This window comes from Neolamprologus multifasciatus, chromosome 8 (genome assembly GCF_963576455.1).
Source record: "Neolamprologus multifasciatus chromosome 8, fNeoMul1.2, whole genome shotgun sequence".
In the NCBI taxonomy this organism is placed as follows: domain Eukaryota; kingdom Metazoa; phylum Chordata; class Actinopteri; order Cichliformes; family Cichlidae; genus Neolamprologus; species Neolamprologus multifasciatus.
Window position 1 is genome coordinate 13,572,592 of NC_140446.1, and position 18,261 is coordinate 13,590,852.

At 39.0% G+C, this 18,261-nt stretch overlaps 1 protein-coding gene across 3 annotated transcripts in view; it reads right to left on the reverse strand.

The window, feature by feature from the left end:
- Positions 1-18,261, reverse strand: part of adam11 (ADAM metallopeptidase domain 11) — a 29,450-nt gene that overhangs the window by 8,507 nt on the left and 2,682 nt on the right. For all 3 annotated transcript variants that reach the window (XM_085170887.1, XM_085170885.1, XM_085170884.1), the window contains exons 3-10: positions 15,696-15,772; positions 15,193-15,259; positions 8,088-8,170; positions 6,927-6,984; positions 4,084-4,147; positions 3,306-3,445; positions 2,182-2,256; positions 2,001-2,072 (exon numbers count right to left, since the gene is read on the reverse strand). In XM_085170887.1, the coding sequence (XP_085027013.1) occupies positions 2,001-2,072; positions 2,182-2,256; positions 3,306-3,445; positions 4,084-4,147; positions 6,927-6,984; positions 8,088-8,170; positions 15,193-15,259; positions 15,696-15,772 (636 nt within the window). The remainder of the gene's footprint in view (positions 1-2,000; positions 2,073-2,181; positions 2,257-3,305; positions 3,446-4,083; positions 4,148-6,926; positions 6,985-8,087; positions 8,171-15,192; positions 15,260-15,695; positions 15,773-18,261) is intronic.

The following is an 18,261-nucleotide window of genomic DNA, read 5'->3' on the forward strand; positions in this document are numbered from 1 at the left end:
CATCTACTTCAGTGATGGAGAAGGAAGGCAACAGCTGGTTGCCACAGAAACCGTCACTGTCCCCAGCCAGTGAAGGGTTTCACATGCTGAGGACAAAAGCATGGAGTGATTTTTTTTTGCTCTTGGCTGTTTTAGAGGATAATCATATACAATCAGCTCCATTCCACACACGGCAGGAAGAAGGTTATTATATAAATGATACAAAAGGCTCACAGTGAGTGCTCTGAGGTTTCTGACTGTAAAGATTCATCGCTTTACTCTGTTCATAATAAACATCCATCCATCCATCCATCCATTCGCTTCCACTTATCCTTTTCAGGGTCGCGGGGGGCGCTGGAGCCTATCCCAGCTGTCATAGGGCGAGAGGCGGGGTACACCCTGGACAGGTCACCAGTCTGTCGCAGGGCCAACACACAGAGACAGACAACCATTCGCACTCACTTTCACTCGCACATTCACACCTAGTGACAATTTGGATTATCCAATTGACCTATCCCCACAAACTGCATGTCTTTGGACGGTGGGAGGAAGCCGGAGTACCCAACATCTTTGAACATCTCCAAAATAATTCATCCACCACTATAAGCACCATTTGTCCTACTTAAAATCTAAACATGCAACATTTTCACTTCTGCTTGATGTGCAATACTCTGCAAAAGTCTTGGCTCAGCCCTCATTTCTTCATATTTTAACAGGAAAATGGGAAATAAATGGGCCATTTATTGAAACATGTGCAAACACACATGCAAAAATAGTATAAAAGGTAAAAATAAAGGTTGAGAGGGATTATGATTATCTTAACTCTTCAACACAGGCTAACCTCTACTAGTCAAGCTTTCCTGTGATTTCTTTAAGTAGCCTTCAGAAATAGTTCACCAGGCTCATTGAGGACAAAAAAAGCTCCTCTTTGGATGTTGGCTGCTTTTTGTTCTATTCTGTCAAAAAAATTCCCATATTGCTTAAATAATGTTGAGGCCCGCTCTGTGAAGGCCAGTCCATGACTGATGGTGCCCCGTTGTGTGCTTTTTCTATCCAGGTATGCTTTTGCTGCACTGACAGTATGTTTGGGATCATTGTTATGCTAAGAATTTAGGCCACTGTCAATCAGAGTAAAAAATAAATAAAAAATGGCTACAAATGGCTGTAGACACTCACTGTTGTAGCTCTCTTCACCTCCTCCGTACATACTGATCATATTTTTGGTTCAAATTAACAAGTTTGAATTCATCCCATTTCTTAAAGACATGACTTCCACATACTGTGGATATCTTTTGTCCTCCACTTTTCCATGCCAATCCCAATTTTTCAGTTGACAGCTCTTTGAGAATCACCTTGTTGGTGCAAAAATACTATTTTATGTCTGTCAAACTGATATTTTTTGACACTTTTAATAGATTAAACTAAAGAAATTATAACAAATTATGTGCTTTAGCAACAGACTGCTAGTAACAACATGCCTAAAGACACGGATTTTTGCTAAGCTGTCATGTGTGTAGACACATCCCTTGATTAAGGTGCCATTTTTTATGCTTGAATGATTTATGGGCGAGTGTTAAACATTCCTGTCAAAAGGTCAGATACATGAAAAAGAGTGAAAAAGCAGCCAATGTCCAAAGAAAACCTATTGCATTTGAGAAAAAGAAATAAATAATAATGGACATGGCTTAAAAACAAAGTCACAGTAAAATGGCTTGTAGGACTTTCCCCAAATACAAAACGGCAGCTGTCCAACTCAGAAATGTTTCATCTGCCAGAAAAGCCTCTGAAATGTGGCAGCAGCCATAAAGAAAGCTTGAGAGCCCCTGATTGAATATGAGGGAAGCCATGCTTAAAGAGAAAACAATCAAAACATCAAGAACTCAAAAACATTTAGAAACTTACAGATTTTTTGTTACATTTATACCATCTACGCCTGTCCTTTAAGCACTGAACATCAAAGGTTTTATCTGCTGCAGGGCTTAAAACTATTCTTATTAAAAATATAAAAATAAACTCCTCACCAAATCTGCCATGTTCACCACCGATTTAGAAAAAATCTTCGTCTGCGTGGTCGACCGGCGTAACTGCACAAACTAAAAAGAGAAGACCATGTTACTGCAAGACTCACAATCAATTATTATCACTCCTGTTACTTAAACAAGGCAAAAGAGAACTTGTGGGAGCTGCCAGGTTCACAGATACCAGTTCATAATCGTTGACCACCATCAGCTCGATGTACTTGGTCTCAGTCTGGACAGTGCGTTGGCCTCGCCTCACCTGGAAGAGGGCAAAATAAAATCCACAGAGCCAGACGTTTGAGCATGCTGTCACTTTAACCTTGATACAAGATAAACAGACAGAACACCACAAGACACACACATCACAAAACCAGCAGGTGGAACTATTACTCACACTGCATGCATGCACACATGCTGACACTGATGAAACTCTAGAGTTTGTCCTTGAAAAGGCAACACAACATGGAGATCATTCATTCATAAGCAGATTTTAGTTACTTGTGCCTGAAAAGATTGACTGCAGCATGAGCATGTGATCGCTTTACATGTGTGACAGAAAGAAAAACAATGGCTCTGAAAAATAAATGTGCTCAGGTGGGTTTTCTTTGTTTTGTTTTGTTTTTTTTAAATACTCAGACCTAAGTACAGTATGTTGAGCAAACAACTATCATCACATTTTGATTCTAACTTTATTATAGTGTGATTAGTCCAGAGAGCACGAGACTGACTTATCTCAACTGAAACCAGCTTCGCACTCATGAAAGAGCCCATTGATCACAGGTGAAAATGGGGTTTGCTGCCACTGAAGGTCATTTTTTAATTTGTAGTACTTTGGATAATGTTGAAAGATGAAAAGTTACAGGCAAAAAAAATCATTTTATTACACTTGTTTTTAAGTCTGCTCTGAGTTACCCTGAAGGATGCATACAGACATCTGTGCAAAGCCAAACATTCACCCTGTGAAGGTAAAATTAATGAGGAACCATAAAGGCTGTCGCCCAGACAGACTGTTCAACTTCACACCTTCACTTCTTCATACGGGTCTACGAGTCTAAACAGAGTTCAAATTTATTCCTGAGGTGTTGCCTGAGAATTTTTCTTCTTTTTTTCTAGGACTGTTTTTAATCAGAATTAAAAATGAGTCATATCATCATCTGAATTATTTGTAAAATATTAATTTCTCCTCACTGATGATTCTCTGTTGGTGACTCTCTCAGCATTGCTGCTGCCAACATGATCCCAGCGGGCCAACTGTGTGTTTGGAGGTTAGTGTGCAGATAAAGAATCAGAGCTTGAAGGAAAACTGACTTGTCTTCTTGAGCGTCGAAGACCTTCTGTGAGTATCGGCTTTTCTTCGGTAGACCAGTTGACTTCATCGCTTAGCTCGCCATCCTCTTCGCTTTGCCTGCGTGACTGCATCTTAGCCTCTGTGCTGTTCATGGAGCATCCTGCAACACATAAGCAGACACCACTGAGAGGGAAAAGTGGCTGTTATCATTCCAGTGATGGATGCAACCATGTATTTTAGTTCAGTGATCTGCAGGAGAAATCAATATCAGAGCCCGTGGTAGGGAGAGCAGAAAAAAGGGGAGCGCATGAGCACAAATGGAGAGAGTTAGGGGTGAAGAGGCACAGAGGAATAGGAATGAGCGGGGAGGTGACTCCAGAGAGGAAGAGTAAGGGAAGAGGGAGAGTAAATGGGAGAGGTGGAGAAGGAACGCAGCCAAATGAGACGTTTAAGAAGGGCGTGGAGGACAGATGGACAACCTGAGGACTCTGAACGTGAAGGGAGTGAAGAAGCAGAACCAAACAGGGGCTTGCATTACAGAACATTTGACTGCATTAGATAACTGTCAAGGACAAAAGTGTCGTCTCCAAACAAGGAATAGCACCAGCCTTTGAGGTTTAGTAACAAACTGCATCTCGTCAGGGTTTCATCAAAATAAGATCCAGATTTTTAAATGTATCTTTTTCCCCACCTCTAACAGCTCCTCATAGTGAATTTCTGTATCATTAAACCAATGAGAGCTTATATGAATACTGACATTTGGAAATTACTGTACGAGAAAAAAACGAGAGGACTTACCTGGACAGGGAGGTGGAAAAAGGTCAGTGTTAGGGATTCGAAACACAACGTGGTCATTGTGCTCCTGGAGGGCGACAGGGAAGAACACAGAGGGAGAATTTAATGGATGTCAATTTTTTTCTGTAGCTTAAATGCAGCAAGGGAAGCCAACAAGGAACTGTTATTCCACGATTACACGATTACAGATCAAGATTTTACATTTAAAAAACTTATAATAAACTTAGATTGAAAGATTAAACCGGTAGTTTAACATGATATTGATTTTTATGACCACACACAAGCAGCCAGTGTTTTTCTTGTTTTGTCTAGTTTACTTTTTTCACTAATCAGCAAAATCCTTTTTTTAAAAGAAAAAAAATATTATCGAGGGCTGAAAAACTGCCTGAATCTTCTTTGCAGAGCCAACTGGTCTCAAAAAAGAGGAGACGTAGAAACAAAAGGTGCAAAAGTAAATGATACTAAATCATTAAATGATTCTAAAATCTGGAGAAATCTGTGGGGAAGTTTCCCACCCCAAAATTAGTCCTGGATGCCTGTGATCTTCATACCCTCAACCAGCACTGCATTAAAAACAGAAATGAGTCCGTTAAAGAAATCACTGCATGGGCTCAGGAACTCTTCCAGAAATAATTGTGAGCACAGTTCATTGTGCCATCCACAAATGCACAAATGCATATTAACACAGTCCTCAGGACTAAAGAGGAGCGGGACCTCTTTAGTTGTTATTAGTACTCAGTTCAAAAGCCTGCATCTCTGATGCTACAGCAGTGCATTAGTGCCTATGGATTTGGCAGCTTGTACACCTAAAAAGGTATATATAGGGTTTAGAGCAACATATGCTCCCATCCAAATGGCGTCTGTTTCAGTGAACGTCTTGCATATTTCAGCAAGACAATACTAAATCACATACTGCATCCATTAAAACAGCATGTCTTTTCAATAGAAGGCCTAACTGCAGTCCAGACTGCTGAGCAGCTAGAATCCCATGTCAGGCAAATATTTGATCTCATTACTCTTCCAAAACTCCAGCAGCTGCTCTCCTCCGTTCCCAGATGTTTATGGGATGCTGCACAGAAGTAAAGATGGTCTTTTATGACCAGGGAGGAATTGAGCTTCAATCAGGTACTCAGAGGACCTGTGCTTATGTGTATATGTCACTCATCTTGGGATTTATGTGTCATAATTTTTAATGTTAAAAAAAAGCAAAAAATAAATAAAAAAAATTCAAAGTGAACCAGCAGCCGGTAGAGATTAGGAATAAGTGGAAATCTGAGCCTTGAAAACCCGTACTGGGATTTGATAGACAGACGTGAAACTGCAGAAAGCATTCAGTTAATGGATCTTAATGCTGCTGAAGTATTAAATATAGTTTAGAAAAACATATGCTTAAATCATACAAAACATGAATGGACTTCTCATTGTGAACTTAAAGCTTCTGTGTGGAAAAAAAAAAGTAGAAAGTGCTGATGCATATTTAATCAATCACGGGGCTGTCATAATGGCAGCAACAACACTGGACACAGTGGTACACTTGAGCTGGGGATAAATACTTTATGAAAATGACCCATTTGAGAGAGAGCTGAGGAGAGAGGAAGAGAGTGAGGGAGTTTGAAGATGAGCTGAGAGGCTATTGATTCATCTCTCCAGTCTATGTAATTGAGCTGTACTGCGATCACTGTGAGCCTTAATGGAAAAAAGAAAAAAAAAGAAAAAAAAAAAGGCTCAGCCTCTTCCTCTCTAAACACTTTTATCCCACTCACATCAGTCACTCTGTTGAATCTCCATTTATTTTAAATGCAACTCTTTTAAGATCAAAATCTGAATATTTGTAAAGGGCCAAAACTTTCTTTTTGTCAACTTTTCCTTCGTTCACCTGCCTCCAGCAGATAATCTGCTTCTTTTCAGACACTGGAAATGTTTCCGTGGTGGTGGATTGTGTGTATATTCAATACTTTCCACACAGAAACCAGAGATAGAGTAACACTGACAGTAAGTTATGGAGAGCGGAGATACTGTGAGAAAGTGAGACCTGACAAAGCAGCTCCCAAACATGATTCAAAGTCCTCTACTGAAAGAGAGTCTATTACATGTGGCCTGCTTAAATAAATACATAAATAAAAGTGAAAGAAAAAATATGAACGCATCGTCTTTTCACATGGTGTCAGAGTAATTGGAAAAAAATTGCCTCGGAGTGGAAAATCTGGAACAATAATTTGGAAAGTTATACGTGTCATACATAAAAATATGGCAGATGAAAATAAATATTTAGATGACAGGTAATAAAAATCTGACTAGTAGTGCAGAAATCTGCATACCAAGTCAGGTGGAAAGAGTTACCAACACTGTGCAATAAAATACAACACAGATCTTTGAAGCGCGCATTTTGTTGTCACGTTGTGACTTAAAAGCACACAAACACAACAAAATCGGAAGAACGACTCCCCATCTTAAGAAATGGGGGTCATGAACGAAACAAATGAACGTGGGGTTAACAAGTCCAACTACTGATCACTCACTCTTCACTTCAAGTCAAGGTCAAAGTAAACTTTATTGTCATCTCTGCTATATACAGTACAGTACATACAGAGATGAGACGACGAGGCTCCAGTTTCATTCAGTGCAAAAGACGCCAATAAATATAAGAAGAGTAAGAAAAATATACACTTTAAGACTAAGGTAAAGGTAAAAGGAATAAATATACACTTTAAAATTAAGGTGCGAGACAAAACACTACACAAAACGCTGTAAAAAAACCCCAAAAAAACCCCAAAACAAAAGAACACTGTAATTGCCAGAGCGCTATCAGCCGCTGCCTGCTCATGGCGTCGCCGGAAGTTACTTACCGCTCCAGTGCCAAGAGGTTCGATCCCGTATGAGACGTTCCCGTCAGAAAACATCCCCCTAAATAAAACAAAATTATCATGTATGATAATTGCTTCACCACTTCTTTTCTAAAATGTGTTTCTATTTATCAGAAAACAAATAGAAAGGTGGATCGGAGTAAGGAGAGAATTATTTATTTTATTTTAAACATAAATGACCCTTCAGTCTTTAATCTTGGTTCAATAATGTTGAGCTCTGACTTGTATGAGTCTGTGGTCTGGGGGAGAGTCCTGTAACTCTGTCTGCAAAATACAGGATATAATGAGCAATGTTGGGCAATTAATTATATAGCTACTTCTTCAAAAAAGTAAAAAAAAAATTTTGCAGCCAAGGCGTTTTTTTAAAATAAACATTTCAAACTATATACAGAACAATCAGCTGTTCTGCATCAAATTTGATGGCACACAAATTATTTGTGCCACTCCATAAAATAATTTCTGTCCACTATGAGATAAAGGAGAACAACAGCCTGATACCTGCAGGCCTGACAACAGGATCACTCCTGTAACATGCCATGTTGCCATACCATTTTTTTTTTTTATTGGTCGACATGGAACATTTTTCGACCAATAGGAAAGGGTGGGGGGGTTTCTTTGGTTTTGTTTTTGCTCACAGGTGGAGTGCTTTCGAGTGTTTTCCTTATAAAACACCGTTTTTACAGTTTCTTCCCGCAGTAAATATGAAAACGATAGTATTCAGGAAGAAAACCAAACATTGCATATATTTATATCATAACTCTGGTTTTACATGACTTATCAACACAATTTAAAAACTGGTATAAAATCCACTCTTTTTCCGTCAATTGTTCCGTCTGTCCTGCTCACATCTCCAATGGTTGTACACGTTGTCATTAACGTGGCTTCACTCTTTTTTAATTTGCATTTATCAATTAGATAACAATTAGATTAGTTTCCACTGATTTTCAGGGCATTTCGTGCATAATTTGGCATAGAAAGTCTGGCTCATTGAAGGCAAATATAAAGAAATGTGGCTCAAGACTTTTGCACAGTATACTGGTGTGTGTGCAATTGGGTTTGATTTTAAACAATTAAAAACAATGGTTGGGTTCTCGTTTGTTGTAGTGACTTAATCTGAAATGTAGCCCACAGCGTTGGACTCACTGCAAGCCATGGCAGGTTGACAAAGCAGCCCAGGACCCCGGCACACCTCGTATTCGCCCGTGGTAGAAGCAGTGCTCCCCTCCCTGAAACCAAACAAGAGGTAATAGTGAGACACCGATACTGTCATCATCCAGTAACATGTACATGTCAAATTTCAGAAAATGAAGCCAACACTGTCTGCGAAGCCCTCGATGCTACTGATCTTTTGGCCCATATACATAGGTAGGTATTTTCTGTCAGCGTGAGGCCTATGATCAACAAGGAGGGTTGTCTGAAGGAGATCAGTGACTACTGTATGATTTGGTGTCTGGGAAAACCTACACCTGCTGCGGCAGCTACAGCTGAGTAGAGTTTCAGCAAGGGAAAGGAAGTGTGCATAAACAGAGTGTGAGTGGGTATGCATCAGAATTTCCTAATTCACTGGAAGATAGTGTCAACTACAGCTATCTGAAGCACAAAATTCATTAAAGTCAAGGTTGAACCCATTTAAGTTGAAAATGAACAGGTGTTTTATAAGGAACTGCTCAAGTCCATCAGTTGGGAAGTACACAGGATCTCAAACTGTATCCATCACTCACACAGACACCTGACATGGGTATATTAGACAGGCACAACGTCAATGATGTATTAGTTCACATGCCTCTTAATCCATTACATTTCACAGGTTACTGTAATGTGTAAAATACAGAAAGAAAGTGATGTGCTTTTCCGTCATTTTGTGGCTATAATGTACAAATTAAGGAGAATTAAAATCCACCAAGAAGACTTAAGACTTACAAGCGATCCTATCCAGAACAAATGAATCTCGATCACCAAATGATGAAGTCCTTCCGTTCAGGAGTATCATGACTTAGCACTTTGCTAATGGTAAATGGACTGGTTCTTATATAGCACCTTTGTACTTAATTTAAGCACTCAAAGCACTTCCTACTACAAGTCTTATTCACACCAAGCACACATATATTCATACAGTGCTTAAATGAATGCCCATGCACTTTAGCTCAAATTCACATGCACACTCTCTGATGGATGCATCAGGGGCAACTCGGGGTTCAGTATCCTGCTCAAGGATAGTTTAACACATAGACCGGAGGAGCTGGGGATCAATTCGCTGACCTTCCGATTGTCAAACAACCCGCTGCACCACCTGAGCCACAGCCGCCATGAAAATGGAAGTGAATATTGTTCAGTACATCAGGCACAAGTCTTAATAAAGGTTACACCATGAAAACATGCTTTTATTAATGATGGTTTAAGTTTTAAGTTGACTTTGTGCTAAGCTAGCCGTTATGCTAGTTGTTTGAGACAAATTTAACTATGAAAAGTATTTTTTCCCTTTTTGGCTCCGTATAATGTCAGTGATTGCAGATGTCCTGGACATGTGCTGTGGTTGTGAGCACAGCAGCCCCACCTCCAACCGTTCTGTTTGCAAGGGGCATACAATGAGAAGAAAGTTTAAAGGAAGGGACAGTAGCAGGGTATACAGCTGAGGGTATTTTAATGAGGAGAAAAGCGGTCACTTCATGGAGCTGCTTTGAAATGCAACTCTGGAAAGATAATGAATGAACTTGTCATTTTAAATCATGTGTATACATTTTTTTCTGCTAAAAATAATTATAAAAAAGCTATTTTGAATTGACCCTAAAAATCACAAGAAGCTTTTTTTCCCCATTGTAAAGAATGCAATGATTTAATAAACTGAAGATAATAAATTTTCTCTAATTTCTTAATGCATGTTCATAAAATTAGGGACTTCAAATTTGGAGCTTTCAAGAGAGATGGAAAAAAAAGGTTATATTTACACAACAGAAGCAGAGATATCTGACTTTCAGTCACTGGATCCTACATATTCAAACATGCAACTTTAAAGTGTTTCTCCAGACACTCTGCCTGATAGACCTATACATTACACACCATCTATCAGTCAGCTGACACCACTTAATTTTGTTGATTCATCTGGAAAAATCCCCCCCAAAACTACAGACAGAATCTACAAGAGCTACAAAATAAAAAAGGTTCTAAAGGCTGATGAACTGCTTGTATGCCCCTCTAATAAAGGATAAAATTAGCTCTGATAATGAGTGACTGTCTCTTTCCAGAACCACTGAAAGGAGCAACCTGTACACCTCACTGCCAGATAACTCCACCTGATTATTCATAATCGCCTAAAAGGCTCCAACTGAACGATGGTGTTTTGGACGTAGTGTTTGTAATCTGCGTCTCGCAGTACAGGACCGATCGGATTACGACAATCTGAGAGGAGACTGGCTACTGTCAGCCAAGTGACATGAGCATGGTTTTAAATGTGCGAGCTCAAAAAAGTTGAAGGAACAAAGAATTTCACAAATAATAATCATGCATGCTTTAACAGAGACAATGGAAATTAAAGTTAGGTGTTTTGTTTGCAAATACCTGGAACTCAGGTGTGCATGTGTGCGTGCTTATGCATGCGTGTGACTGCGAGAGAGTCAGTTTCAGGTGTTTGTAATGAACCCCAATAAGTCATGTCTGCTACCCGATCCTGCTGTCATCCAGCACGGCCGACAGATCAAAAAGAAAAGGGGCAACTTGGAGCTGCTGTTCTTTATGCTTGGCCGACCTTTATTCTGAGCTCCAGCTCAAAGCTGAAAGCTCACAGAGAGATCCTGTCATGTCCAAGTTATCTCTCAGACACATGACATCCTTGTTACTTTTCAAAGACAAAAGGGCATGTGTAATGTATTTTAACTGACACTGAGTATTACTTTCACTGCAAGGTCATTTCAACTGATCTTCTCGAAGGTGGATTAAATCTTCACAGGTACATCTGCACACACGGTTGGGCTACTGTTGATGACAAATTAACGATCAGCCTGGTTGTCTGTCAGCTACAAAATCATCATTCAGTCCAAAGTCAGTCACACGTGTCTCTTTTATCCCTCGCCACACATGAGCTTTATATGAGGCTTGCTCTCTAGGAGCAGAATGCTGTCTGACATTTTATTCTGATTCAATTAAACCAAACAAGCAATGGAAACTGCTAACTCTTAAAGGCCAACAGTTACGTGTGATTAAACTAAGATAAGGTCTCCATGTAAAAAGTTGTAATCTCATAGTGTTCTGACCCGATTTATTCAAGGCTTCAGAAAAGACATTAATTAGCTTAAAAAAGTTCTGCATCAACGTAACTAAACTATCTCGGCGTTGTCTTCACGAAAGCATAGAAACACTATATATGAATAAAATTTAAAGGAAAGAACATGTCTAGGGTGGGTCCACAAGGTTAGCCATTTTATTATACTGCATGAAGTGTTCTTCCCACAGTCCAAATACATGCATTTAATAGGGTATGGTCAGCTGGTGATTCTACATTGCTGGGACTCTTATTCAGATTGAGTTCAGGGTATTGATGCAGCCCTCCACAACAGCCACAGTTTCTCATGCAGATCACTACAACCGCCCCATGAAAGACTTGGACTGCACCAATAAGCTTAAAAAAGGCAAATAATTAATTTTAATATTGAGCGAAAGTGAATCCTGGTTATTAGAGAGGGCTTTCACAACAGCCACAGTTTCTCATGTGGCCTGCTGGGAAAAATTACGGCCTAACTCCTCCCCTATTTACAACACCATAAAAATCAGTGAATCCTTTTCATTTGACAGCCAACAGCACGAAGAGGCCAAATAATGCTGTAGCATGGGCATGTACTAAGTGCAACTTGGGCGTTTCACTCACATGTAAACATCATGGCAGTGCTAAAAGGAAACATGAGAAATGCTGAATTCACTGGCAATAATAAAACTAATAAGGATCAGCAGCTTGCTATATAGATTTATATCCAAAATTAAGGCTGTGAAAATCAACATTAAACTTTTACACTAATATATAATTTCAGAGATCAGCTCAAAGCTAACAACAATAAATTAAACATAGTGCTTCCTTCCAGACAGAGTAAGTCCCAGTATTTTTATGAAGCTTATTTACATGCAGCACCAGTTCTAGTCTGTCGAGGACTAAAAGAACATTCATCATTCATACCGAATAGTGAAGCAACTCACAGCACTTAGCAAGTTAATAAATAAATAAAAGGTAGGATTACGAGACTAAATGGAGGAAATCAAATTGCCTGACACAGCAGGCACACACTGACTGTCAGGGACTGAGGATGCTTTTCAGAGTTGCACTTCACATGATGTCCACTCACTCTTTCATTTAAACCACGCTGAAATTTCATTAGTGCTGGAAGGACAGCGACAAGTGAGCTATGACATTAAAACAAAGAAATTGTAAGAATGAAAAAGGAAAAGAAAAAAAAACTGCTTGCACTCGCAAATTGAGACAGTCATGTCCTGCAGAAACAGCTGTACTGAACTTGACATAATCAGCTGTAACAGAATTAGAAAAGCTGGAGTGCTTGATGTCTGGACTCAGCATTGTTCAGAGTCTGAGAGCAGTGGGTGGGTGGCGGGGTATGAAATAATAGGTACTAATGTAAAGTGAAAAAGAGGACTGGAAAGAACAGAAGCATTACGTTTTAGAGTATTTAAAATCATGAGGAAAAACTATTTCCTCCAGATACATTAAGCATCTGGTGCTGGCAAGAAGAGACAATTTTACAGTATTAGGAGAAACATTAACCGACTTAAGAAGAAGGAATGCAAATCAATCTAAAAGACTCCCCATTTCTCTCTGTGTTTCAGAGAAGCTAATTCATCAATCTTCAGGGTTCATTTCACATGCAGTGTTGCTAGCTGATAGTCTGTCGTAGCCCGTTGTGCATTAATCAGTCTGGCAATTATATCACCATTTTATTATGACAATTAGAGTAAAACAGCACATATCAGAGTGAAATTTTCTATTGACAACCCATTTGTTTTCAGGTGAACACACTAGCCCAACACAAGGAAAAAAAACATTAGTAATGGTTGATAATAAGTTTTATTTAAAAAAAAAAAAAAATCTGCTGGCAATGTTAGAACTCAAAAACGCAGCTCATGTCAATTCCAACCATCGTTGTTCATAATTAAATTTCTCTGTTAGCTGTGTGTCACTGAGATTACATCTGAATGAGACAGTCACCAGCTCAGCAGAATAACCAGGATCCACAGGGGCCAATGAGAAAAAGGTGACACACAAAGACAGGCAATTTACTGGCTTCCCTGTAAAACTAAATAAATCAGTATAGAGCAGATGGAAAGGGGAGGGGCCTGCATAAACGTTCTTAGTGCTGCTTGGAGGCAAGAAAATGAAGCAGTTAAGACAGAAATCTAGTGACTAAATTAATCTGACCAGAGTACTAATTAAATTAACATTTTAGAGTTTTTTTTTTAACATTTCACTTCTACTGCATTTATTGACTACAGACCAGACTACTACTACTACTACTACTACTAATAATAATAATAATAATCTCGCTTTATGTATTATAATTTATAAAGGTTACCAAAAAATGGTGGAGCCGCTGGACAAAATAAGAAAAAAATATAAAAAAATAATAACTAATACATTTTTTACCATATTCATAACTCTTTTATGGGCTTTTCAATAACAATAAATGGCATTAAACCTGTTTTTAATCTAAGTGTATTTCTAGATTAAATTAGCACAACATTCAAACACTGCCATTCTAATGTGATTGTTTTACGGTGTTCCCCAGGGATCTATTACTGGGCCACTATCAATCTAATTAGTGCAGTAATTATTCAACTCCATTTCTCTCATTCCGTGCTCAAATTGGCTTAGTATTATAAGAATTGTAATTTTAACATAGTTGGTAGGAAAAAAAAAAAAAAAAAAGGTAAACATGTAGGGTCTGTCAGACTTTGTATCTTTGGGGTCAGCAACATTACCAAAACTCAATTATTAATATGATTATTTTTTAATAAAGTCAAAATCAAAATTATAAATTGAATCTTTAAAAAAATCCCAAAACACTTAGAATATGACATAAATTTAGTTATGGAATACTGAGTCATTTAAAAAGGTGATAAATGACATCAAAGTAAGAGAGACATTGGTCTGGCTGTGTGGTTAATTTAATGATCTTACTTCATTTTGATTAGCGAATAGTGTTTCATATTGAGACCATTGATAAATCTTTATGCCTCCTTCCTGCACTATTTAATTATTTGGCCTTTTTATTTCTTTGATTTTAACCCGTTGAAATAATCTTCAAATGTAATGTCTGTGCCCGGATTATCCAAAGGTCAGGGCTAGAAGGTGGCTGTAAAATCTGATTTAGTCCTTTCTGGAAATGCACATGATTTGAATTCCCCTCATGACACAAAGTAGGCCCACACTGGTACTGCTGCTGTCTGCTGGTTTCCATGGCAACCGTCTACCAATTGGTCAGGTGGTTCTTTGGCAGAGAGGATACAGACAGAGAGACACCGTCTCGCAGAGGCTGTCGAGAGTCAAGCTGTCTGCCCGTCTAAAGGTTTATTAAAGGCCATTTTGCTCAAATTTATAATTCATGACAGAGAGGGCCATGTCAACAATCTAACCATCAGGGCTCATGCAGCTGTAGCCAGAAAGGTGTTTTTGGACACCTTTCCACAGGTCCAGGATAATGTGTGGACCTGATAAGCTGAAGAGTTGTTATGGAACAACACATCTGGGCTAGCACATATTTTGCAGTCATTTACACTTATTTCTAGACATTCAAAAACATGCTTTTTAGGCATTTCTGGACTGGACACAAAAATAACGTTGTGTCACTCAATTACTGATTCTGCTTGGTTTAATTCAGGTGGAATACTCAAAACTGGGATGGAGAACCATAATGTTTCTACAAACAGCCACAAAAATCATTTTCAGCCTCAATTGTTTGATGTGAGAGCGTTTACTGTCAAAGCCATTGTCAGCAGGATGTTAGTTTGCTAGGTTGCAGGAGGTTGAAGTCAATCCCAGCTGACACTGGGCAGTCAGTCACATGGCCGACATAAAGACAGAAAAGAGTCATGCTGACATTCACACCTAGTACCAATTTGGAGCCATCAAAAAACCCAACCTCCAACTCCTTGGACTGTTTTTTTTTTTTTTTAATTTCAGGGCAGGTGTTAACCACGAGTATTATTAATTATGAACACATTTGCCACGGTGTTAAAACTGTTTCTGTAAACCTACCATATTCTGTGACAGCTGGCCGTCTTCCTCAAAGTGACGCTCGACATAGTCTGTAGACAGCAGATTGCTGGAGTGTACAGATTGAGAAATATTAGGAGCAAAAACAACAAAAAGTGCTTAGAAATGCTTAAAAAAAGGACCTAGTACTGAAGTAATGAATCTCTTTTACAAGGGTTTCGACTTTTGCTTACTGGTCCTTTCATAGAAATAAATAAAATCAGTGTCACAATAAGTATTAAATATTAATAAGTATTAAAAGGGGTGTAATGTGACTTGTTGTGACTTAAACCTCACTACAATATTAGGACACTTCACTTCAGTGTATTGCTTGACTAGGTCTGAATATGGCCACACCATCTGTTATTTATCAATGTTTAGCCAGCACCCACTTCGTGTAATATGATGTGTCTGTCTGAACATAGTTATGTCAGTAATTGCAGTGAACCACTTAAAGTGATGTTTAATAGACCTGAGGTAAGCTTTGCAGGTGTGCGGTGACTTACTGGTTGAGCTCCAGGTCGAGTATGAAGGCTGTACCAAAGGCTTTCACCAAGAAGCTGCTCTGGGCCAAATGGATGGGCTAAAAGAGAGTGAGGGAAGGGGAAGGAGGAAGGAGTGTGTGAACACCATAGAAGGCATACATACTGTAAAGAAAATGACGGCTGCAGTTAATAACTGAATTTAAAATCATTTCTCATTTATGGTGCCTTAAAGAGAAACAGTCTGGAACGCTGCAAACATTTGATCTTAATTTCATCACTCTCAACATACATACATAATACTCTGTACACAATTTGTGCTGCCCTGTATACCCCCCCCCCCTTGATTTTATACCAACAAATACTAACATAATAAAACTGATATTTTATGATCATTTTACAACAACACGCTAACGTCAGTCGGGTTTTATTACAATGTAACAACATCAGTCTGTTGTAGTTCCACCGTGACATTCTAACACAGTGGCCACAATACTCATGGCCATTGATCAATGCTCTTTGGGGAGTTGTTGTAATCAATGGTCATGACAATTTGCATATTAATGAACAAGAAACTGACCTCACAAACCATTGTTCGCCAGTGTTGCTAGTTTCAGTCATTAAGCAAATGTACTCTTTCTAAGGCTGGGGAAACCTGCAGTCAGATACGACTGAATAAGTCACTTGGATGAGTGATGAAACATTTTTTCAGTGGCTTTCTCCCACTGAAAACGTTACGTCCAGATGAACAGAATCAACTCTTTGGGATAGTTAATATAAAGTTTTTACTGCTTTTCACATTCGGTGTGACCTAGACCCAATTTTCACCTAAGTTAAATCAGTTGTTTTGTATTTACCGTCACACAAAATTTTAAATGACATCTTGAAAACTGTGGATGTTAGCCTGCTAACAAACAGACAAGTCAGACAAACAGAACAGATTACATGCTCCCTTCCTTTGGGCAAAGCTCAAGCTAAAAGATGCTGAAGCCATCTTCCCGTGGTTTCATCACTACATCAGTGGACACTGTCACTGCCACATTATTCTTAAAGATCTAATTGCTCTCATAAACATAATTCTGCTCGTTCAGGAGAGCCTCTCGAGTCACAAATGTACTCCTTTGGATGAGGGAACGTTCTCAATACCGCAGACCGGTGGCAGCATCTGAGCCAGTGTAGCACATGTTCACATTATTCTACCCAATTAGGAGAATTGGATGAATATTGGATCTGATCCGACCAACTAATTAGCTGACCTCTACATTTGCTGATCTTTTAGTAATGTGTGCTGATGTCAAATTTAGTGTGAGCATTTTTCTTCTTTTTAACTTTAAAAATATGGTCAAAAATCGAACGCAGACACTTTTTGCTGTTTCACAAATTCACCTCAGAGCGTTTTACATTTCAAATGAAAGATGATACCCTATTTCTTAGACCCTGGATAGAGACTAAAACTTGCTTACAATAAAAGGATTATCCTTCTAAGTAGAGCGGATATGCAGCAGAAGCTATAGGTGGCAGAAGAAATATAAGCAGCAAAATTACAATACGAATATCCTTTTTTAGGAATGTTTCCCCAGAGGAGACACATCTTATCCACCCAGCGGCTTTTGGATAAAATTCTGTGCTGAGGGCTCATTGTCTCCGTCTAACCTTGCTCCAAGGTGAGCCCAATCCATATTAAAAGAGAGTTCTGTAGTAGCTCCCGTCAGTACACACTGGCCAGCGTGCACTGGTCTCATTAGCAATACCCTGCACTCTCAGCAAACCACTTAGTATCAATCTAAACCTCCACTGGGTCCATATACCATACAATAAAAGACCACAACGGGGCTTGTGAGCAGCAATACAAATGCTCCATTAGCACTCTCACTATTATATTTTTCTTATTTAAATTTTGATCATAATTCAGGCCACACTACAGTTTAGTTTCACACGTTACATTGTTGTCCACAGATACAAATGGACCCACAGTTTTTTAAAACTCAGTAGTTGCATCAGACTATACAGTCACGCTAAAAAGGTTTTACGTACAAGGGAATAACAAAAAAAATAAAATAACTTAGCAGGTCTAAAAATTCAGTAACTACAACCTCAGATGAACTGAAAAAAAACAAAACAAAACATAACATTAGACTAGAGTGGAGACGTTTGGCTGTAATGCACAAAAACCAAACACAGCATATCAACACTAACACCACATACCACAAGCACAGTGGTGGAGGGGTGATGATTTGAGCTTGGACATGAGGCAATGAGTCGACCGTGAACTCCTCCGTATACCAAAATATTCTGGAGTCAAATATGAGGCCATCAGTTTGGCAGCTAAAACTTGACTGAAATTGCATCAAACGACAATGACCCCAAGCACAGCAACAAATCTACAATAGAATGGTGAAAGAGATCAACACTGAAGGTGTTACAGAGATCCAGACCTCAAGCACCTGAAGAAAGCCGTGCATAAATGAATGCCTGAACTTCAATGGACTGACCTACCATTGTAAAGTTAGGTCAGTTAAGTTATTGCATCTAAAGGTGCTTCTACAGCAACTGAATCCTGGGGTGCACCTTGGCTTTCCACACACTGCTT